At 52.7% G+C, this 23808-nt stretch overlaps 1 protein-coding gene across 5 annotated transcripts; it reads right to left on the reverse strand.

Annotated features, from left to right (window-relative positions):
* Positions 1-16620: 16620 nt before the first annotated feature.
* KAZALD1 (Kazal type serine peptidase inhibitor domain 1) lies at positions 16621-23808 on the reverse strand. 5 transcript variants are annotated; one of them, XM_063618086.1, is made up of 6 exons: positions 22748-23808; positions 21764-22320; positions 20432-20592; positions 20205-20352; positions 19914-20031; positions 16621-17616 (listed from the first exon to the last, which is right to left on the reverse strand). In XM_063618086.1, exons 2-5 carry the CDS (start codon positions 22266-22268, stop codon positions 19937-19939), a joined length of 909 nt encoding a protein of 302 aa, XP_063474156.1. In that variant the 5' UTR covers positions 22269-22320; positions 22748-23808; the 3' UTR covers positions 16621-17616; positions 19914-19936. The 5 variants fall into 5 exon arrangements, with proteins under 5 accessions (XP_063474156.1, XP_055107665.2, XP_063474159.1 ...); XM_055251690.2 differs by having other exon boundaries at positions 16738-17616; positions 20432-20647; XM_063618089.1 differs by having other exon boundaries at positions 16740-17616; positions 19937-20031.

Consider the following 23808-nt stretch of genomic DNA (forward strand, 5'->3'; position numbering starts at 1 on the left):
AGATATCAGACTTACTTAGCCAACCCACACAATTTCATCAACCAGTTCCTTGAAATAAAATTTGGTATGTATTTAATAAAATTTATTTTATTATTTTTAGAGGCAGGGTCTTGCTCTGTCACCCAGGCTGGAGTGCAGTGGTGCAATCACAGCTTACTGCAGCCTCAAACTCTCAGGCTTAAGCAATCCTCCCACCTCAGCCTCTTGAGTAGCTGAGAGGTGCACACCACTGCAGCAAGCTAATTTTTATTTTTTGGTAGAGATGGGGTCTTGCTATGTTGTCCAGGATAGTCTCAAACTCCTGGCTTCAAGCAGTTCTCCCACCTCTGCCTCACAAAGCACTGGGAATACAGGCAGGAGCTAACATGTTTGGCTCCCCCAAATTGTTTTTAATGAGCCAGGTGTGGTGACACATGTCTGAAGTCCTAACTACCTGGGAGGCTGAGATGGGAGGATCACTTGAGCCCAGAAGTTCGAGGCTGCAGTGAGCTATGATTACACCACTGCACTCCAGCCTGGGTGACAGAGCAAGATTCTCTGTCTAAAAAACAAAACAGGACGGGCATGGTGGCTCACGCGTGTAGTTCCAGCACTTTGGGAGGCTGAGGCAGGCAGATAGCTTGAGTTCAAGAGTTCGAGACCAGCCTGGCCAACATGGTGAAACCCTGTCTCTCCTAAAAATACAAAAATTAGCCAGGTGTGGTGGCGCATGCCTGTAGTCCCAGCTACTTGCAAGGCTCAGGCAGGAGAATCACTTGAACCCAGGAGGCAGAGGTTGCAATGAGCTGAGATCACACCACTGCACTCCAGCCTGGATGACAGAGGGAGACTCCATCTCAATAAATAAAATAAAATAAAATAAAATAAAATAAAATAAAATAAAATAAATAAAATAAAATAAAATAAAATAAAGTGGCTCACCAAAGATTCCCTAGCTAGTAAGTGGGAAAACAAGGTTTCTAGCCAGGCTCCCAATTATATTATAACTGCCCATTCAGTGTCAGAACCTGGCTCCAGGTCCCAAATTCAAGGTAGGTTATACCTGTGCCCAGTGAAAAGGTGCTTATGGATCTCCCCAGCCCCTCATAACTCTCAAGCATCACTGTGGCTCAGCTGAGTTTTTGTTTCTGACCTGGATCTTGTCCCCTCTGTCAGGCTCCTGGCCCTTTGTTCTGGGTTCTTATTGCTGTCTCCGATTCCTTCCTAAGGAGATGGGCCCGAGAGTGGCAGAGCCTATGTGCCTTCTAGGCTTTGGTCACTCCCTTTGAGAAACAGCCAGACCCCACCCTCCAGGTCAGAAATCTTCCAACTGAATCCCTATGGAATATTGTCCTGATGTAGTCTCCGAGCCGAGGGACTCCCTAGGAAGCTGGATGCTGGGCAGGCTGTGGGTGGAGGGGGAGGGCTCAGGGAGACTGACTGAAGGACTCTGAGCCAAGAATGGGTTTCAGGAGTCTGGGAAAGAAGTCTAGGGAGCACAGGGGCTCAGTGAGGGCGAAAATCCTCCCCAGCCCCTCAGTTGGTACCTCACAGTTATCTTTCGGGTCTCAGCTGCAGGAAGCTCTCCTTCACCCACATCTGAGGGTAGGCCACATGCTCCGTGTTTCTTCTCTCCCATCCTCTGTCTTGGCCCAGGTGAGCAAAAGGGCAGAAGACCTAGGCAGAAGAGATAGACCTCACAGGTGACCAGCTCTCCTTAGTCCAGAGGACATGTCTAGGATTGAAGCCTAGAAACAGGGGATGGCAGGAAGCCCTATGGGCTTGGAGGCCAAAGTCTAGCCCTGTGAGTGCCTTGCCTTTGGTTCAGACACTCTAGGATTAGTGAACCACCCAAGGCAAGACTTCCGCACCACCACCAGGGAGGACAAGAGAAAAATGGGAGGCAGAGGATAGCCCTGGGGAAGCCAGAGGTGATCAACAAACAAGCTTCCTACCCTTCATATAGGGATGTGGGTAGAAACTACACACAGGGAAATACTCAAGCCTCTCCATACCAGATGGTTAAGGTCACTTGATGTTAATGAGTGTCTCATCTATTTGGGAAAATCCAACCTGGAAGAGATCCCTTACCTCCACCATCCAGCTTCACCTGACCTAGGCTCCCATGGCACAAGAAAAGTAATGGTGTCCCATGGTCTTGAGTCTGTGCCCTGCCTTCTATTTCCAGCTTCTGTTCCAATTTAACTGCAGGAACTGGTGGGAGTCATACTCCCACCTGTGCCTTCGTGAGGAGGTAATTTCTTGTTAGAGATTTTAGGACAAAAATGTCTAATCAGCTGGGCATGGTGGCTCACACCTGTAATCCCAGCACTTTGGGAGGCCGAGGGGGGTGGATCATTTGAGGTCAGGAGTTCGAGACCAGCCTGGCCAACATGGTGAAACCCCATCTCTACTAAAAATACAAAAAATTGCCGGGCATAGTGGCAGGTGCCTGTAATCCCAGCTACTTAGGAGGCTGAGGCAGAAGAATCTCTTGAACCCGAGAGGCAGAGGTTGCAGTGAGCAGAGATTGCACCACTGCACTCCAGTCTGGGCAACAGAGTAAGACTCCATCTCAAAAAAAAAAAAAGTCTAATCATTTATAAGTCAGCAGTCTTCAGAGAGCTCAGAGAGCACTCCAGAGGGTGGAAGCCATGTATCCCCCATTGGACTAGAGGCTCCCTAAAAGGAGGAGGCTCCATGTCCCCTTTTAATAGGGACTCCCAAATGCAGTTGTATTTCTCTTATCTTCCCCCTCAGTGCCTTGCCTTGAGGTCTGCAAACAGTGATTCTCAAAACAGAGTCCCTGTGAAGAAGCCTGGTAGGATCAGGGGTCTCAGAGCATGGCCAGGGCTGCCAGACACCCTCCACACAATATGGCCCCCTGCATAGGCTGGTGCAGTTACTACTCCACTGACAGCTCTTTAGAATCCATTCAGAGTTTTGGCCCTGCTGTAATCTCTGGGTGATGAATATTTCCCCTAATGAACTGACGGGAATTGAATTAGGCTGGAATGCTTGTGTGCTTAGACTGTAGCTGATTAAACCCCCATCTGTGCAAGAACTGCCTGTAAACAGCTCGTTACATACAATTTTTTAAAGGAGGGAAAAATGGTGTTGGTATTCAAGTTCTGCAAAGGAACAGGAGAGAAAGTGGAAGCAAAATGTCCATCCCAGGATTTTGGCAGGATCTGGTTGCTTTTAATCTGATCAGGCCAGTACTCCCACCTTAGGGCACCTCCACTTTCCAGCCAACTTATCTCATGAGGAGGGACTTAGGCCAGGGGTCTTCAGGGCACAGGTACCTGCACCCTTCCCCAGGAGTCCTGCCCAGATCTCCTCTGAGCCCACAACTGTCTACCTCTTGCAAGGAGCATTTATTAAACAGGGAGTTGCTTTGGGGAAAGGTAGGAGAAGGAGAAGGTGTGAGAGCGAAGTCAGGCCTGTGGATTCAGTTCCCATCAGATGCAGCTCTAGCTCTTTGTTCTTCCTCCAAAATCATCTGGTCACCTTCACAGGAAATTGTAGGGAGTTCGGGGTAGGCACTCCGTCTGGGCTATTCGTGGGCCCTTCGTCAGTCAGGACCAAGGACAGCACCCCCACTATTTCAAGGATCACCAAACTTCCAGGTTCCTCCACTTTTCCCTCTTCTTCCCTGCTAAACATTCCTCATTCTTCAACACACCTTTTCCTTTTCCTTCTTGTTCCCTTCCTCTTATTCCTCCCTCTTCCTTCTCATTCCTTGTCCTTAATCCCAGGGACAGAGCCTGGCTTCTGATTCTTCACCACCAGGTACTTCACCCCAGGAATCCCTCAAGAAAAGTTAGTTAGGCTGGGCACAGTGGTTCACGTCTGTAATCCCAGCACTTTGGGAGGCCGAGACGGGTGGATCGCTTGATCCCAGGAGGGAGAGACCAGCCTGGGCAACATGGTGAAACCCCGTCTCTACAAAAAATTAGCTGGGCGTGATGGTGTGTGCTGGTGGTCTCAGCTACTCAGGAGGCTGAGGTGGGTGGGTCACCTGAGTCTGGGAAGTCAGGGCTGAAGTGAGCCATGATCGTGCCACTGCACTCCATCCTGGGTGACAGAGTGAGACCTTGTCTCAAAAAAAGAAAAGCTATTTAAGCACCCCAAGAAGTCTATCCCACCAAACCTCTGTTAAAAGCCTTATTCCCATGACTGACTCTTACCCAGGCCATACAAGAACATACACGCCGAAATCTGGTGGTTAGCAGGAAGGAAGGTCAGGGTGATTGTTTCTGACAGACTGGCCAACTCCCCTTCTCCAGTGGAGCTCAGAATCAGCCCACCTGATTTGAGTACTCCCAGCACAACTATGGCTCTAACACTACAGCCCTCCCCTCTCTTCACCCCTCCTCCCACCCTTATCACTTTCCCTCCCTTCCCCCCTCTCCTCTCCTCTGTGTCTCTATGAAAAGTGGCAGCAGCTGCTGAAGAAGGCAAACCCTTCAATGAGCATCAGCAATTGTAGTGACTGAATGTCCCAGCCTTCTTTCCCAGTTAATCTGACTTGGGAAGAGTTGAGGTGTGCTCTGGCTCTGCTGCCTATGAAAGGCAGAGAATAAATAACAAGCCAGAGGCATAAACAGATGTGCGGATATATGCAGCTGGCATTTCCCTGCCAAATTACTATGGACAGAATGCTGGCAGGGGGCCAGGATGCCTCCCTCCCTGTTTGGAGTTCCGCCACCAGGACCTATCCAAGCTCACCATCCATTTGGCAACATCTGAGTGAAGGGAAGGGATGCCAGAGAAGGGAGTGGGGAGGCTGCAGGTGCCCTTAGGTTTGGTGAAGAGCTCCAGAAGCTCATTCTAAAGACTCAGGTGGGTGGGGGTTAACATGGTGGGGAGGGATAGGGAGCTCTGACCAGGCCCTCCCTGTAGGTTCCCTAGGGTAGTCCCCTCAGGGTGTGCCTTGAGGGTCAATTCTTATCATACTATATGGCTCTGTGTTTCCACCCTCCCATTCACTCAAGGGTTGGGTGTTCCTTGATCTTTGGTCATATCTGGCATTCCTCTGAGTTGGCATGGAGTACAGGGGGCAGGTACCAGCTGGTTAAGAGCCAATCAGAAACTATGCAGAACAAAAAGATGTCCCTACAGGCTGGGCTCAGTGGCTCATGCCTCTAATCCCAGCACTTTGGAAGGCCAAGGCAGGCAGATCACCTGAGGTCAGGAGTTCAAGACCAGTCTGGCCAACATGGTGAAACTCCGTCTCTACTAAAAATACAAAATTAGCTGGGCATTGTGGCACACACCTGTAATCCCAGCTACTCAGGAGGCTGAGGCAGGAGAATCCCTTGAACTCAGGAGGCGGAGGTTGCAGTGAGGCGAGATCGCGCCACTGCACTCCAGCCTGGGACACAGAGTGAGAATCTGTCTCAAAAAAAAAAAAAAAAAAAAAAAAAAAAAAAAAAAAGGATGTCCCTGGAGACTCCAGCTCTGGAACAAGAAACTGTGCTTGGAATTACTGTGCAAGTAGCAAAGCAAGTGGGCAGGGAGAGAAAGAATGATCTAGAAGGAATGTTGCCCAAGGGGGTCTCTCTATGGCTAGCCCCAGATCTGAATTCAAAGAGACACCAAGCCACCTTCTGGGCTTCATTCAGATCACAAAGGGTCTTTTCTCTTATTAATTTGCCTTTCTTATGCCAGGCCATCTCATGCAGATTTGAGTGGCATGGAAAAGTTTTTCCAGTGCCTGATTATTGCCTTGCACCATATAAGGTGCTGCAGATTTCTGACTCTATGGGGATGGGTGATGTCTGCTCTGATGAGCCATGGCATTATGACAGATCTTGGATGGTCTCAATTCTGTAGGCAATGGGGAGCCAAAGAATTATATGATAAAAGTAAGTGGCCTAAAAAGACAAGACTGGGAGTGGAGTGAAAGGATGGGTTGGAGGAAGGAGAGATGCAGAGTGGGGAGGCTAGTTAGGAGCCTGTTTTCAATCAGGCCTGATGATGGGATCCTAAGCTATGCAGAGGTAAAGGAACAGAGGGAAGAGTGGAAAAACAACTGCTGGGACTTTGTGATGAATCGAACAGGAATCAGATGAAGAGGGATAACATGGCCACATAATTTATCACGCAATCTAGAACAGTTTTGAGCATAAATGGAGTTCTAGCAATGATTTTACCAAGGCAATAGACATGAACTGTGGACAACTCTGGGCAAATCTGAACACACAGATGCATTGGTCAAAGATGGCTCAAAGTATGATGTTTGGGCAAAAGCATGTATAGGAATGATGCTGACCAAAGCAAGGAGGCTGGGAGGCAGAGTAACAGGATGGGAAAAGAGGGAACAATGCCCTTGGCATTGGACTTGTCAAGTTTGAAGCACTTAGAGACATTCACCTTGCAATAACCAGCAGGCCACCCTCTTCCAAACATCCATGAGTGCTTACTTGGCAATGTGTGTTTCAAACTTGAAGGACAGTCAGAGTTAGATATGTTGCTTTTTTTTTTTTTTTGAGACAGAGTCTCGCTCTGTTGCCCAGGCTGGAGTGCAGTGGTGCCATCTGGGCTCACTGCAACCTCTGCCTCCCAGGTTCAAGCAATTCTCCTGTCTCAGCCTCCTGAGTAGCTGGGATTACAGGCATGCACCAGCAAGCCCGGCTAATTTTTATATTTTTAGTAGAGACAGGGTTTCACCATATTGGTCAGGCTGGTCTCAAACTCCTGACTTCAGGTGATCCACCTGCCTTGGCCTCCCAAAGTGCTGGGATTACAGGCGTGAGCCACTGCACCTGGCCTAGTGCATATTTTTTGACGCACAGATGCCACTTCTAGAAATGTTAATCTCAGGAAATATTCATTCTTGTACCAAAAAATGACATATATATATAGATATATATAGATATCTATATCTATATCTATATATTTTTTTTTTGAGACGGAGTCTCGCTCTGTCGCCCAGGCTGGAGTGCAGTGGCGCAATCTCGGCTCACTGCAAGCTCCGCCTCCCGGGTTCACGCCATTCTCCTGCCTCAGCCTCTCCGAGTAGCTGGGACTACAGGGGCCCGCCACCATGCCCGGCTAATTTTTTGTATTTTTAGTAGAGACGGGGTTTCACCGTGGTCTCGATCTCCTGACCTCGTGATCCGCCCGCCTCGGCCTCCCATAGTGCTGAGATTACAAGCGTGAGCCACTGCGCCTGGCCAAAAATGACATATATTAAAGCAGGATCATTGTAGCATTGCTTGGAAATAACCTAAAGGTCCGTGAATAAAGAATTGGTTCAATCTATTCTGGAGTGTCATGTGAAATATATCCACATATATTGAGGTATATCCATATATGACCTAGAAAATATCTCTGGTTTTTTTTTTTTTTCTTTTTGAGATGGAGTCTCACTCTGTCATCCAGGCTGGAGTGCAGTGGCGCAATCTCAGCTCACTGCAATCTCCGCCTCCTGGGTTCACGCCATTCTCCTGCCTCAGCCTCCCGAGCAGCTGGGACTACAGGCGCCCACCACCATACCCGGCTAATTTTTGTATTTTTTTTTAGTAGAGACGAGGTTTCACCATGTTAGCCAGGATGGTCTCGATCTCCTGACCTCGTGATCCGCCTGCCTCGGCCTCCCAAAGTGCTAGGATTACGGACGTGAGCCACTGTGTTCAGCCCATCTCTGGTATTTTTAAGTGAAAAAGGCAAATTGCAAAATAATAGTATGACACGATAAATATACAATAATTGTTTTAAACCCTATTTTTGTGTGTGTCTATATGGTGACTATGTAAGAGACCTAGAAGAATATACACTGAATTGTTAACAGTAGTTGCTTATGGAAAAGAGAATAGAATTAGAGGGAAAGAGAAAGGCTTTTACTTCTTTACACAATACAGAAGTTTGACGTCGAATTTTTTTCTTGAGATAGGGTCTCAGTCTGTCACCCAGGCTGGAGTGCAGTAGCATGATCACGGCTCACTCAGCCTCCAACTCCGGGGCTTGAATGATCCTTCCACTTCAGCCTCCTGAGTAGCTAGGACCACAGGTGTGCACCACCATGCCTGGCTGATTTTTGCATTTTTTGTAAAGATGAGGTCTTGCTGTGTTGCCCAGACAGGTCTCCAACTTCTGAGGTCGAGTGATCTACCTGCCTCAGCCTCCCAAAGTGCTAGAATCACAGGTGTGAGCCACCAAGCCTGGCCAAAATGGAAATTTTTATAAGCGTATGTTCATAGACTACATTTTTAAAGTAAGGGACCAAAAAAAAGGATTTTTTAAAACACAGACTAAGGAGTTATTAAGGGGATAGGTGAAGCCCTAGGAGTGGGTGAAACCAGAGACTGGGGCTGAAACTTGAGACCTATTCCCACAGATGGGAAGCTAGGAGCAAGGAGACAAGGCCAGAAAAGAAACCCTAGAGGGTGGCCAAAGAGGGTAGAAATCACTTCTGACGCCCAAGGCTAGGGAGATAGAATCTCCACCTCACATGTAAGACTGCCCTTATCAGTCTCTCCAAACTCCAACCCTCCCCTTCAGGAGAACAGAGCTATACAAGAGCCCAGCTTTGTTCCAGGGCCGTAATGTGTCCTCGGTGACCCACAGCTGTTCCAGACTCTGAGCTGTTAGAGAAAAGCCCAGCTCTACGTTAACTGCCACATCAACCCAGAAGACCAGCTTGATCCTCGGCACCACCTAGGGTGACCCAGCCCCAGCCTAGGTGGCCCCACCCTAGGTAGTCCTGACTTTTTCCTACTTCTCTCCTCTACCCTAATGCTGTCAAAACTCCCAGTACTTCGCCAGGTGAAAAAAATAATAGCCAGAAATTAATTCCATCTTGGGGAGCAGGGCTGTGTGTGTGTATTGTGGGGGGTGACGCGGATGGACAGAGAGCAGCTTGACTCACAAGAGCTCCTCCCCTGGGGAGATGGAACCTGACAGACAGGGGTGTGGGATGCATTGAGGTGACTTCCTGACAAGGCTGTCAGCATGGCTCACTCTTCACTCTCAGCAGCAGGTCCCCTGCAGCTAAGTCGGCTTCTTCGTTTTCTCTGTCTCCACCTCTCTAAGGCTGGCTCTCTTCCCCCTGCCAGTGCCTCTTCTCCCCTTTGGAAAGCCCTTTCCAGTGCTCACTTCCTATCTTGGTGCTCCACTTCCCAGCTCTGCTAGGCTTTTTCTTTTTCTTCTTTTAACAGAAATGCATAGAGTCAGCTTTTCCATTAGGGTGCCCTAGCCCCTGCCTCCTTCTCAAACACAGCAAATTTTATAGATGATTGGGAGTCCAGGGATGTACACAGCACATGGGGCAAGGAGACAGTGTGCACACATGTGTGTGTGTGAGAGAGAGAGACAGAGAGAACACCTTTTGGTCCGTGTGTATGCTGCGAGTGGAGGGAGGGGTTCAGAATGTGTATGGGCTGGAGGAGGGCACAGCTGGCCCTAACCAAGGTTCCTCAGTTCGTAGAAGATTATAGATACCAGTACCAGCATTGTCTATAGAGTTTGTCTCATCAGCAGCCCCATCCCCAATTTATAAGTGAGAAAGCTGAGGTCCAGAGAGGTTAAGTAACTTATCTTCCATCACACAGTTAGCTAGTGGTAGAACTAGGGTTAAAACCCAGGAATTCTGACTCATGGACAATACTGTGTTCACAACTCTCTCAGAGACCTTAGAGAAAAGGTCCTATATCTCAGACACCATAAAGATGACAGATGCCCAGGCAACAAGGTGTTGCCCATCTCTACAAAAAAAAATTAAAAATCAAAAAAATAAATAAATAGCTGGGGCTTGGTGGCATGTACCTGTAGCCCCAGCTACTCAGGAGGCTGAGGCAGGAGGATCCCTGCAGCCCAGAAGTTCAAGGCTGCTGTGAGCTATAATCACACCACTGCATGCCAGCCTAGGAGACAGAGACATTATCTCAAAAAAATTAAATTAAATTAAATTGAAATTAAATCTTAAAAAAGGAGACTGGGCACAGTGGTGCATGCCTGTAATCCTAGCACTTTGTGAGGTCGAGGCAGATGGATCACATGAGGTTGGGAGTTTGAGACCAGCCTGGCCAACATGTCTCTACTAAAATGACAAAAATTAGCTGGATATGATGGCGCATGCCTGTAATCCCAGCTACTCGGGAGGCTGAGGCAGGAGAATCACTTGAATCCGGGAGGCAAAAGTTGCATTGAGCCGAGATGGCGCCACTGCACTCCAGCCTGGGATACAGAGAGAGACTCTGTCTCAAAAAAACAAAAACAAAAACAAACAAAAAAATCTTAAAGATGATAGATTTGACTAACAACTTCTTAAAGTGGTGGGAAAATCTAGAATCTCCTGGCCTTCAGGCTGCCCAGGGGACAGGCCCAGCCCTGTTTCTCTGTGTCCCCACCAGCCCCAGCGGTGACAGCAACCCCTCTCCTTTCCATCATCGCTGATTCTCTCCTGATGGAGTTCTCCTTGGCTGGGTGTTTCTTACCGACCCTTATTCCCACCCCCGGCCGCCTCATCCAAGGACCCAGCCCAAGACAAATTGGTCTTCCCCTTACTCAAGCTCTGGTTCCAGCCACTGCCTAGGGGCTTGCTCGACTTTTTCGAGTGTCCTCTGTTTCCCAGCCCAAATCTGAAGTCCCCTTTGAGCCGCAGCTCCTTGGCATTGGAATCATTTGACTGCTCCAGGAATGACCCAAGACATCTTCCCCTTCATTGATTGGAAGAAAAATTGGTTCTTAACACAAGCTCTGTTCATTTGACAGCAACATGAAATGCCAGCACGGGGCGGCCACCCCCTCTGCCCCTGCCTAGCATGCTGTAAGTTCTGCGGGTCCCCTTGCAGAGCTCATATATGAAGACTGTCTTCCCCGTCTCGCTCTGCCCCCAACCCCTGCCAGGAGCCTCTGCTATGAGGAAATGGTGGTGAGTACGGCAGTCTTCTCCTATCGCTCTAATCGCCTCTCCCACCTGCCCGCAGCTCCCCGAGGAAGAGGGGTGGAAAGAAGGGTGTGGAAAAGAGGTTGGCAGAGCAGTAAAATGTCAGGGCCTTTCCTCTCTGCTCCCTCTCGTGGCTCTGGAAGCGTCCCACTTTCTCCCCTCGCCCCTCTCCCCATCTCCATCTCCTCCCCTTCCCTCTTTCTCCTCCGCAGCCCCCGATGCAACCGCTGCTGAGGCAATGGTATTTGGGGGATGAGGCGGGAGAGGTTAATTATTGCTCCCTCGCCCGCCACGCCCCCCCCACAAGATGTATCTGACTGTCAGAAGGGGTGACAGATGAAGACAAAGTACAGGTACGGCGCAAACCCGCCCTTCTTGTACCAGCCAGGGGTGGGGGTGGAGGGGGGCGCTCTACAGAAGTTTTAACCCCTCCAACGCTGGTTCACACAGCAGGGCGGGGCGGCGGGAGTCGGGGAAGCTGGAGTTAGAACCTGGGTCCTGATGAGGGCCGGCTGAACCCAGAAAACCTGTGGGGCCTCTTGCCTTGCCCCAGTGATCTGAGGTGGGGGGCTAGGTTGCGGGGAGCGACTGTCCCAGAGGCTACAGAATCAAGGTCACAAGCAATCATTCAGAAAACTTCACAGGAACAGAGAAAGGGGCTCATGGAGTAGCCTAGGTCGATTTGGGGACTCAGGAACCCCAGTAAGAGGGAGCGTTCCACCACTCTTTCACCTTCTCCATGACAATGTCCCCCTCACATGTCTGTCCCCAAGGCTGCTTGTCAGGGTGTGCCTGTGTATTGGAGAATGAGCTTCTGTGTAATTGTGTGTCTGAAACTGTGTGTACTTCTGATGATGTAACGCAATAGGCTTGGAAGTACTGGCCTACACTGAGGTTGTGTGTGTGCGTGCGCACACGTGTGTGAACGGGTGTGTGCATACACACCCACGGGTGCTTGGAAGGTGTTTAAGGGTACTGTGATGGTGCCTGTACTGTGAGCACAATGTGCTGTGAGTGTGCACGAGAGAGAGTGCTTCTGTCTGTAAGTGTGGCTGGGGCGAAGGAGTGTGTGTCAGGAGAATGTGGATGTGTGCATCCAAGTACTGAAGTGTCTGCATTTGGGACTGTACACACGTGTGCTAGTGTGAGAGACACGTGGACGTGGATTATGGTGTAAGTGTGAGCATGGTTGTGTGTGCACGCACGCTGTGTGCACACTGGGCTCGAGACTGCAGCCTCTCCCGTTCACTGGCGTCCCTCCCTTTCCTGACTCCCCTCTCTCCATAAGCAAACGAGGTGAAATAATTACTTTTCCATTTAAACGCCCCATGTTCAAGCCAGAATGAAAACAAAGTGATTTAATAAAATTGTCTTTAAAAGGGAAAAGAGGAAAATAAATGTCTGCTCTGCTCCCCTCCCTGGCGTTCAGGGAGGCCCCAAGCCCTTCAAAGTTAATTAAAACAGGAACAAAAATCACAGAATCGCTTCCCAATCCTTTTCCCATCTCTCTCTGCCTTGAAGGTAAGGCAGCCCCAGAACCACTGCCTCAGCCCTGTGCCTGGAGGGTTCCTCCTGTTCTAAGTTTCAACTTCCCCAAGGACCAACCCTCACTCTCAGCAGGCACCTTGGCCTTCCTGCACCCATGTCTGGGGAAGGCAGCTCCGTCTCTATTTCCCTCCTCCCAAAGAGTCATTAAAGGCTTTGTCTGGTCATTTGAAGTCCTTGATGGACACTGGTCCCCATCAGAAGCTTCCGGCCTTGCCTCCTCCCAGGACACAGCCGGCCCTCAGCCCCTGCTGCTCCCCCGCCCCAGGTCCCTTGAGCCTCCAGCTGCTCTGAGCTTTATCTGTCTTCACTGACCCCCTGGCCCAGTCCTCAGCTCCAGCCCAGCACAGTTCCGGCTGCTTCCGCCTGGTCTGTATCTGTTCCCCATCAGAGGCCCCATTGGAGCTCTAGCCCTTCATCAGCCCAGATAAAAGAGATGGATGGAGGTGACTTTGGGGGATGCCCCTCCTCACAAGTCCAGAGGTAGAGCCCTGGGTTCTGACAAGGGCTCCCTGAGGAGGGCTAGGGGTGGGGGTGAAGACTGCTGAGCTCTCTGGAAGCCCAGTCCCTGCCCATCTCTATCCTGCCTCAGCCTTTCCCCTTTTCCTAAGGCCCAATTCCTAAGGCCTCCTCCAGGCAGATGCCAAGACTGCAATCACCCCATTCTCCAACACACCCACTCCAGCAGGGAGCTCTGCACTGGGCACCCTGCCCCCATCTCCATGCAGATCATCTACCCCAAAATAGTAATGCATGGTAAAACGTTTATTGAGCACCTATTTTGTTACAGACACATTGCTTATAAGATCTCTAATCCTCGTCACAACCCCTATGGAGTAAATTTTATCACTATATTGCAGAAGAGGACACAGAAGAAGGAAAGTTAAGAAACCTACCCAATGTATGCACTTAAAAAGCAGAACTGGCTGCATGGGTGGTGCATGACTGTACTCCCAGCTACTCAAGAAGCTGAGGCCGGAGGATTGATTGCTCCAGCTCAGGAGTTCAAGGGTGCAGTAAGCCATGATCGTGCCACTTTAGTCTGGGTGACAAAGCGACACCCTGACTTAAAAAAAAAAAAAAAGCAAAAAAAAAGCAGTAGAACTGAGACTCAATCCCATACTGCAAAACCTCCTGTGCAAAGACCCACCATTACCCTTCAGAGATTACTCCCCCCAGAAACCCCCCACTACTGTCCCCAGAACTTAATGCCTCTGACACCAAGGAGTTAGGCCCAGGAGAACTGTGAGGCCTTCTCCAGCCCTACTCCAGCTCTCGGGGTGGGGGTAGCAGGAAGCAATTGTCCCTAGAGTCCTCAACCCTTATCCTGGGAGACTCCATTACTTCCCTCAAGCTGTCACCACTTCTCATAAAGACCCTGTCTTTTCTTCCAGGGGACTCCAGCCCTCATTTCACTGAAGGTACTGAGCACTTCAAGGTGCTCCCCACCAAGAGGATGGGATGAGATTTGATTGTGGGGTAACTCTCGTCACCACAACTGGACTTTCATAACTGTCCACCCTGTCCAGAGAGGCTTTAGTTGCCCAAATGGCAGAGTAAATGTCAAAACCAAATCCAGGCCAGGCACAGTGGCATGCGCCTATAGTCCCAACTACTTGGGAGGCTGAGGCAGAAGGATCTCTTGAGCCCAGGACTTCAAGTCCAGTCTGGGAAACATAGCAAGACCCTGCCTCTAAAAATAAATCAATCCGAAAAATAAATCTAGGCCAGGAACTAGCTTGCGTTTTTAGCACATACCGCCCGCACCCCACTCCCTAACCAGCGAGGACACAGCCCAGGGATCTAAGGCCTCAACCCTGGGGAAAAAAAAGAGGCCCTGAAGAAAGGGGAAAAAGGCAGTGAAGGGGCAGAAACCCTGGTAGTCCAGCAAGGGAGGGTGAGAAGGAAGGGGAGAGGTACGAGAATTACCATAGACCAAGGGTTGGGGTGGCACCTGGCAACTCCCGGACTTGACTGCATCTGGAAAGCATCTAGCAAAAGCAGGCAAAGGAAGAAATGATTCAGAAGCACCTTCCCACTTCAGTCCTAGAAATGTGTGTGTTGGTGGAGTGGGTGGACATTCTATGACCTTTTCCAGGTCTACGCCCCACCCTTGTTTGAACCCCTTGGGCTGAGCCCAAACTGGAAGCTGGTAATGGCAGCCAGGTAGGAGATGACCCAGGTGGCTGGGACAAGGCTTCATGGGACGCTGGTATTGTGAGCCCTGCCCCACCTCACCCACCACTTAAGTGAGTCACCTAAGCCAGGCCAGGCCCTGGAGCCTTAGCTCTCCTCTGCCCCCAGCACATCTGGGAGTCAGCTTCAGCAGACAGAGGGCTAAACTGGGGCCCAGCATGGGGAAGGGAGGTGGGGGTGGGGAGGGAGGGATGACTCCCTCAAGATGGCTTCCAGGCTCCACCCCCAGACAGGTGTATCCCTGCCACCAGAGCCTCTATCTCTGCCCTGTCCCCACCCCAGCTCCATCCCCAATCCCAACCTCGTTACTCACTTCTGCCCCCTTCTCTATCCCACCACCCCATCCCTCCCCAAGTGTCCTCAAACTGCCCCTCATTATCCACAAGTGACTCCCAGAGGACACTGCCTCCCAGAACTGATCCCTCCTGGTCTCTAAGTGCCCTCATCACTGCCCTCAGAGAACCTAGCCTCTTACCCCAGCCTGGCAGACCCCGCTCCCACCCTTCCCCAGCACTGAGCAGAGGCAAGACTTGATGTGCACCAACAGTTCCTTACCACGTGTGCACTTACACAGCTGTTCCCGGTTTAGAAAGAATTCAGTCATTCAGAAGGCTGAGGAAATAACCACAATGCATCCTAGGAGGCAACAGGCCTATGTCTCTAGCTTCTTTCCCTCTGCCCTCAGCTGCCTTCATGCTCAGAATAGAGCTCCAGGTGACAGGACCAGTGATTGTGAGTAAAAAACCAGGGAATCTCCAGGCCTACCAGAATTTAGGCCTATCTACTCGCATATACACATATTAGACAGTATTATATGTGCGCGTGCACATAATCCAGGAAATATAAACATACATAACTAATGTAAGTATACATACACATCTTAGACTGGAATCCAAGTTCCACGAGGGCAGGAACAATTTTCTTTTAAGGCTCTGTCACCCAGGCTGGAGTGGTGCAATCACAGCTCACTGGCAGCCTTGAACTCCTGGCTCAGGCAATCCACCCGCCTCAGCTACCAGAGTAGCTAGGATTACAGGTGTGCGCCATCACACCCAACAAATAAAAAAAAAATTTTTTGTAGAGATGGGGCTTCACTATGTTACTCAGGCTGGTCTCGAACTCCTGGGCTCAAGCAATCCTCCTACCTCAGCCTCCCAAGTGCTTGGGTTACAGGCAAATTTTTCCCATGATGTAGCCCAGTGCTGGTACATGACAAGTATTTGTAGAAAGAATATGACACAGCCAGGCATCATGGCTCATGCCAGCTACTCAGGAGACTGAGGCAGGAGGATCACTTGAGCCCAGGAGTTTGGGGCTGCAGTGAGCTATGAAAGCGCTACTGTAGTCCAGCCTGGGTGACAGAGCAAGATCCTGTCTCTAAAAAAAAAAAAGAAAAAGAAAGAATGATACATAATGGAATATATACTTGAAAATAAATGTCTATACATATACATATAACAATACATCCAGATGCAGTCAAGTCCACGAGTCTCCAGGTGCCACCCCAACCCTTGGTCTATGGTAATACTCATACGTCTCCCCTTCCTTCTCACCCTCCCTTGCTGGACTACCAGGGTTGCTGCCCCTTCACTGCCTTTTTCCCCTTTCTTCAGGGCCTCTTTTTTTCCCCAGGGTTGAGGACTTTTGCACACACATACATACATACAAAACCTATATATAGGCCAGGTGTTGTGGCTCATGCCTGTAATCCCAGCACTTTGGGAGGCTGAGGAGGGCAGATCACTGGAGATCAGGAGTTCGAGATCAGCCTGGCCAAAATGGTAAAACCTCATCTCTACCAAAAATACAAAAAATTAGCAGGGCATGGTGGTGCACGCCTGTAATCCCAGCTACTTGGGAGGCTGAGGCAGGAGAATCGCTTGAACCCAGCTGCAGTGAGCTGAGATAGCACAACTGCAATCCAGCCTGGGCGACAGAGTGAGATTCCATCTCAAAAAAACTACATGTATAATATATCCACATACATATATATGCATTTAGATGTATACATGCATACATACAATGCACACATAACTACTATATATTGTATTTTACATATAGATATCATACTAATATATGCTACACATACATGTGCACATTCATATACATTAAATGAATACAAATTGAAGCATCTTTTTTTACTTAGATTTTTCCAGTCAAGTAAATTGTCTCAAGGCCCCTGGCCCAGGTCTGAGTGTCACTACCAGAATGATCACCAGATGGCACTCCTTCGCCACTTCCTGTACTCCCAAGTTGCCAGAGATGTCGCCTCTTTCCGCTAAGGCACAAAACTTGCAGAGCCAGGTGTTCCCCAGGCGCTTCCCCGCACGCCACCGCCCGCGTCCTCCCCCCAGCCCCCACCAGCGTGGTGAGTGTGTCCTCGGTCCCCAAGGTCTGCAGTCTTGGCCCTCTCTGAGTCGGGTTCATCTCTCGGGCTTCCAGGCTTCTTTTTGAGGGACGCTCTCCGGCTTCAGGCTCCAGTTCTGCCCAGTCCGCACATCGACCCCCCGGTCACCAGGGCGCCAGGGGCTGGGCTTCGCCAGGACACCCTCGGTTATACCAGCACGGCTGCGCAACTCTTTTTTGAGCCTTCGCGATGAGAGCAACCAGTCGAAGCGGCCCTCCTCCTCACGACAGCCCGAGGAGGGGGTCAGGGTCATTTTCAGACAGCCCCCTCTGGCTTCCTCTTCACAACCTGCTCTAGATGGAGGAGAGAGGCACGCCCAGCCCGGCTGAGCTAAAAGCAGGGAGAAGAGCCCGGCGGAGGCCTGGAAGCCTCGGCTTGGGAGGAGCTGGTCCGACGGACCCTTCCTGCCCCGGTTTGTCCGGACTCCGGATCTCCGGGTAGGAGCCAGAAGAAAGCGCATTCCAGGGATTTCAAGCGGACTATACTTAAAATCTTGGAGGTGGGGGATGTAGGGTGCGACTGAGCCTCTCCTGCCTTCAGGCCTGGCAACTCTGGGTCGGCGCTTCTGGAACCTCACATCCCGGGTGTGAGCAACCTAGGACACAAAACGCGGGGATGGCTTGAAAGCCCGTGGGGAGGCGAAACCGGGAGTTCTGGCAGCGGCTGAGCCTCTCCCTCCTCCTCCCTCCCCCTCCCCTGCCTTCCCCCGGGAGCAGCGGGAAATTATTTATTAAAACGCCGCCCGCGCACTCATTTATTTGCGGTGAATAATCCTCGGCATCTCAGCACGTTTATTAAACCTCTCCCGTCCCCGCGCCCGCATTACTTTAATAATAAATCGCGTGTCACTTTCCAGCGACATTATTAAAGCGCGTCCGCTGCAGCAGAGGCGGGGTGCGGGGAGGGAGGGGGCGGTGGACAACAGTTCTCCCATTCCAGGCTGTGGGGCTTGAACCAGCAAGGCGGCGGAGGGGAAAACTGAGGCTGCTAGAAGGCTGCAAAGTCGGCTAACGCGATCAAGGAGTACGGATTCCCCGGGACCTGCGTGACCCTCTCCGGTGGGGTGGGGCTTTTGGTGAGGAGCCTCTGCTCTGCAGGTGGACGCGGTAGGAGCTATGGGCCCGCAGAGGGCGCCTTGGAGCCCTGCTGGGTGAAGAACAGGCTAGGGGCGGATTCCCTGGCTGATGCTGGGACTCACACCCTCGTACCCTCTTTCAGCGCTGAGCGGATTTTGGCCACAGCGCCGAAGAGCACGCCCCACCCCCGCCTACCCCTCTGATTCTGCTTCTGTGGGCGCCCTGGAATCGGCTCCCGGTATCCAACCCGCTTGGGCTGTTGTGCGCGGCTCCTGGGGCCGCCCAGCTCCAGCCTGGGTTCGGCAATAAAAACTATCGCTGGCTTAAGGACCCGGGGCAAGGCAGCAGTAGATGGAGTAGGGCGTAGCCGCGGGAGGGGCGGCCAAGCAGGACCTGGGGTTGGAGTTCCGGACCACGCCCCTCCCATGTGGCCAGGCTCCCTGCGTTGGGCCCCAGAGGACAAACTCTGACGCTGAGCCAAGGGCAGGCCCTCCCGCAGTGGCGCCAGGATCCGGGTGGAGCCCTGGCGTGTAGGAGGCTGTCGCCATCCACACACAGCCTCTCGGCCTCGCTGACTTATGCTTTCATTCTCTCCTTCAATCATTAAATAAGCATTGAGTCTCACCAGTGTCCCTGGGCGGGCTAGGTAAGAAGAATGAGGAAAGAGATTTGGGGACCCCAAGCCAGAGAGGACAGGTCACAATTGGGGCAGATAGGAAACAGGCTTACCATGGCTCTGGCTTCTGCAGGAAACGGGTAGATTTCTATGGGAGCTGGGGAAGGGTATGGACCACACAGGTGACCAAACTTCTACCCTCCTCTATCCAGTTTATGCTTTCATTTTGGGGGCCTACCCACATAGCCCTGTTCCCCATTCTGGCCTGGGGAAGGGTTTGGAATAAGATGAGCACAGAAGCAGGTAATGTATACCAGCCCCAATGGAGGGCAGACTGGGAAGATAACTTCCCTCCAGCCAGATGGCTCCAGCCTCCCTCCCTCAAAGGCAGGATAGGCCCAAGTTCAAACCTTCTCTCTGTACATCTGGCAGGCACGTGCTTAGAGAGCAGGCCCTGCAGCTTCTGGAAGCCAGAGTTCTGTTAGTGTGGGAGGCCTCCCAGGGATATTCAGTTTTCATGTGCACATCTGCATAAACTGTCTGTGCATCTGTCTGTACATCATTAGAAATCTTTATTGGTGCCTAGCCCTGTGCTAGGCTTTGTGCAATACAGAGTGGTAAAAGATCTGGAGCTGGCCTCACCCATCTCCCTGCACTGAACTAAGTCATGCTCCGCTGTGTTCTCTCTTATACAAAAGACGGCAGACAGCAAAGGGGACTGCAGTTAGTAGGTGCAACTGGGGCTTAGGAGAGAGGGAAAAGTTCTGGAAGATGAGTTTGGGGAAAGGGCAAACAAGCTAGATAAACGCTGGAGACCAGGAAATAGCAAGAACCAGGGCCTGGGAGGAAGGGCAGTTAGAAGTGTGGCCGAGCAGGGCTGGAAGAAGTGGAGAATCCTGGTGCCTGCACCTCTGTGTCTGCTCTGGCCCCCACCCCAGCCTGGGAAACAACCTGTTGGAGGTCCTACTGGCCAGGGCATCTCCTGCATGGGTCCCTTTGTACCCCACTAGTCCTGGTCTCAGCCTCTCTCCCTACCCTGCTCCAGCTTTTGTCTCTCCCCTACCACACTGCTATCTTGGAGTCAAATAGGCCTCCCATGATCATCCCTACTGACAGCATGAAAGCAGTCCATGAAGGGACCCTGCTCCCCTTTCCAGGTCTTTTCAAGAGCAGGGATGAACACTATAGCCGCTCACCCACCCCCAGGGGCCAGAGCTCTGGACCTAGTAGTAATCGTCACTCTCTTCACTCTCAGCCTCCTCCTCAGGAACCAGGTTTAGTGAGCGCAGCTGGGGGATGCCTGTAGAGTTCAGCTGGTCTGCAAACACATGTGGGCAAAGGAGAACAGGAGAGAAGGACTGTCAGTGCCCACATAGCCCAGTCTGCGGAAGGCTATGCTTGTGTATACAGACACATGGACTGTTTCTTACACATTCACAGCTGGAATCCAGCACCATCCCCCCAACCCCCAGAGCTCAGGAATCCCCTTACCAGGTGTGAGCACTGTCAAGCTAGCAGGGGCCTCCACTTGACCCAGGGCATTGCGGGCAAGGCAGCGGTAGGTGCCCTCATTGCTGGGACGCACAGCCTGGATCTGCAGCCAGCCAGTCACCTCAAACCTCTGGGGTCCACCCCTAAACTGGAGCCAGGCAAGGAATCAGCAGGGTCCTTCTGGAGGGCCCTGGGCTGCCTGAGGGAAGCCTCTCCCACCAGTCTACCTGCACGGAGATGTGGGGGTCATCCCCTGGCAGCTGGATGTCCAAGCCATCCTTCCTCCACTCGATGGAGGCCATGGGGTAGGCAAACACCTCACAGCCAAAGATCACATCCTGCCCTGTCACATTCCAAGTGTCATATGGATGTGACATGATCTGGGGCCCTGGGGGTGAAGGTGGGAGGTCTGAGAATAGCATGGCCCAGCAAAGGCATCCAGTCTGGCAAAGACATGATACACAAATTTTTGTGGACATGCTCGTGGCAGAACACAAGATATGTGGAGGTAAATACACATCCATAAACACACCATGACACACACAGGTACACACAGATGTGGATGCTGGTACACACAAGGGTACCACGCAGACGTGGAGATAGGTATACATGCACATGTGCACATAGAACCTCATGCAGACCCAATGCACAAACAAGCACACACACCTACATTGTAGCTTGGCAGCCACTCTGTCCCTAACTGCTCCCCTGTCCTCATTCCACCCTCCTCAGCCTTTCCTGCAGTGCTTGTAACCAAAACCTTCCAGATCCCCCTTCCCCTTTTCTAAACAGGCCCAGTTCCCAAAGGCGGAAAAGCAGCCGTTCCCTCCGCAGCACCCCCTGGGGGAATCCCGCGGCAAGGCGGAGAACCTGAAGCTGGACTTGTGCAACAGGCAGGAAGCCTGCAGGAGTGGAGGAAATTGTTGGGACTCCCGCGGGGTGTTTGTTTTCTGGCTGCCCCAGCCGAGCCAGACACAGAGCCGGGACTCAGGAAGTGAAAGTTACTAAAGCTACCAAGGAAAGCTAGAGGCCTGAATGGCCCCCAGTTCCCAGGGATAGAGAACTAGCTTAGCTTCCCGCTCCTCTTCACTAATCCCTAAACGCAGGAGAAAGGAGAGAGGTGGGGAGACTGGGTGAACAGACTGCTCTAAGAATCTGCCCAAATGAAACGTGATTGCATCTCACAGGAACCCGTCTTACTGCCTGGACTCCACTGGTCTGGGGAAAGTCGGGGGGTCTCTGAGCAAACCCACAGGCTGTGTCTGCGCCCTCAGAGGACCTGTCTCTCCCTGCCAGCCAGCTCTGGAGCTTTCACGTGGTTCAGCGCATGCAGCTTGCTGAGGAAGCCCGGGACCCCCACTCCACTCCACCCCCCACCCCCACCTTAAGGTGGCAGCTTCTATGGACCAGTAGCGAGAGCAGGGTTTTACACGGGACTCGAGGCCTCTATGGCCTTATCTTTTTTGCTCTGCTGGCCAGAGACCAATGCCTTCAGGGGTCGGGGAGCAGTGCCTCCAGGAAACCTAAATGCTGGGGTGGGGGCCCCGGGCCGTGCGTACCCGATTCGCAGGGCCCCGGGTGTGCCACAGTGAGGTTGGCATAGGGCCGAGCGCGGGCCGCCTCCTGCAGGCGGCAGATCTGGGCGTAGGTGTGACCGTCGGACCCGCAGAGCGGGCTCTGAGAGAGACAGGCACACAGAGGTTCCGGCACCTCTCCGCGGCTCAGGTCGCCGCCTGTGTCCAGCCGGCACTCAAGCTGCTCGCCGCAGTGCCCGTAGAAGTGAGCACTGGGGTCCAGGTCGCAGAGCTGGCCCTCGAGGTTGGCGCATTCCCAGCAGCAGCCGCACGCGTCGCGCACCCAGCCCGCCAGGCAGCCCCGCGGCGCTGCGCACTCTTCTGGCCGGCAGGGAGCGCAGCCCTCGCCCTCCGCTAGCAGCCGCAGCCAGCCGCGCCGCAGGTAATCTGGGCCTGGGGATGGCCTTGCGCCGGTCGGGGGCGGTGTCAGCACCACCAGCAGTAGCAGGAGCACAGGCAGCGACAAGGCAGCTGCGGGCGGCGGTGGCATGGTTAGCGGGAAGCCCTGCGCGCACTCGGGGCATCAGCGCGTTCGTGGCACCCTGCCAGGAAGGGAAGCCAGGTCAGGAGGTCAGAAACAGGGCCTGTGCCGAAAAACCAACCTCACTGCTTCTTGTACCAAAGCACGACACTAGCATTGCCCCCTCCCCCGTTACCAAGTAGACTCCCCCAACACACAGGCCTAGTGACCCTCTAAGGATTATCCAGTTATGGCAGTTAGCAATCAGTTGGGCTGCTCTTGGCGGGGGCTGGGAGTGAAGAGAGGTGAGGAAAGGGTGATAAGGCTCAGGCGCACGCACACCCACCACCAGCACCACTTCCGTGCACCATCCGACTTCGATCCCTGGTCCCTGAGCATCCTTGCCAAAAGAGAATGGGCGGCTCCAGAAGTAAGAAGCTGTTAATGGGGGGTGGGAACTGGGGGAGCTGATGCCCCCTCGCTTATGGCCTGGGGCACAGAGTGCTCACCTAGTGTCCGGAACTAGGCCCTTCGCAGCAGCCGTGATTCGAGTCCGAAAGAAAAGGTTATGGAAAGAAAGCAGGGGCGCAGTCAGCCGGGCCCGCCAGCCACCTCTGCTCCGGCCTGAGGACTTCTGAGAGAGCCCACGGACTTGGATTCAGAAAGCAGCTCCTCCGCCCCCTCTCTCCGCCCCTCGACTTCGCTCACCCGCCTTCCCACTAGTTCTAAGGCTGCCAATTTTATGCAGCCGCACAGGACCCTCCCGGGTCATTTCCCCCAGCCTGGCCCAAAGTCACAATGCGAGCAGAGGAGCCGTAACCAGACACCGAGGCTGGGAGAGAGGAAGGGGGTGAGGACCGGAGGCGGGGAGTGGGGGTAGGAGTTTGGCTGGGAAGCTCAAAGTGTTGGCTGAACGGCTAGGCTCTGTCCCATCTGACTTTACAGTCCCTAGCGTCGGCGAGGGCAGCTGCATAAGGGGGAGGCGGCAGGAGCTCTGGTGCCAAGTCATTTTACGTCGATGTCGGGGCGCTCCTGGAGGGCAGGACCAACCAACTTCGTCTCCCCGCAGCCCAGGGCTGGTTCCCGGGAGCGACAGCAGGCTTGCCCACCTAGCTGCCCCACTGAGGCGCGGACAGACTGGGTGCCTACATCCGCCTTCCCTCATCTGGCCTCCTTCTTCCTCCCCACATCCGGCAGGTGCTGCGACCCGCGGGTGAGCCGGGTAATTCGAGGTCTGAGCCGACCAGCGGCCGCAGGGAGAGGCGTGCTGGCGCCTCCCCGGCGGGCGTCCCTCGGGTCGGGATTACAGGTTACGGTTGCGAGGCTGGCAGGGCCGGAGGCACTCGGCCTCGCGGCCGCCACCACCGCCACCGTGGCACTTTGGGCCGGGGGCGGGGAGGAGAGTATTCCTGCGGGCCCGCCCGCCAAACCCGGGTCGGGCAGGCCCCGCCCCGGCCGGCCCCAAGTGGCTCACAGAAGCCGCGGCTCAGTCCAGCTCGCGTGGGGGTGGGGGGCAGAAATAGCAATCCGCAGCCGGCGAGGGGGCGGCACTTAGTCAGGCTCCGCCCAC

This window comes from Symphalangus syndactylus, chromosome 2 (assembly GCF_028878055.3).
Source record: "Symphalangus syndactylus isolate Jambi chromosome 2, NHGRI_mSymSyn1-v2.1_pri, whole genome shotgun sequence".
NCBI classification, from domain to species: Eukaryota; Metazoa; Chordata; class Mammalia; order Primates; family Hylobatidae; genus Symphalangus; species Symphalangus syndactylus.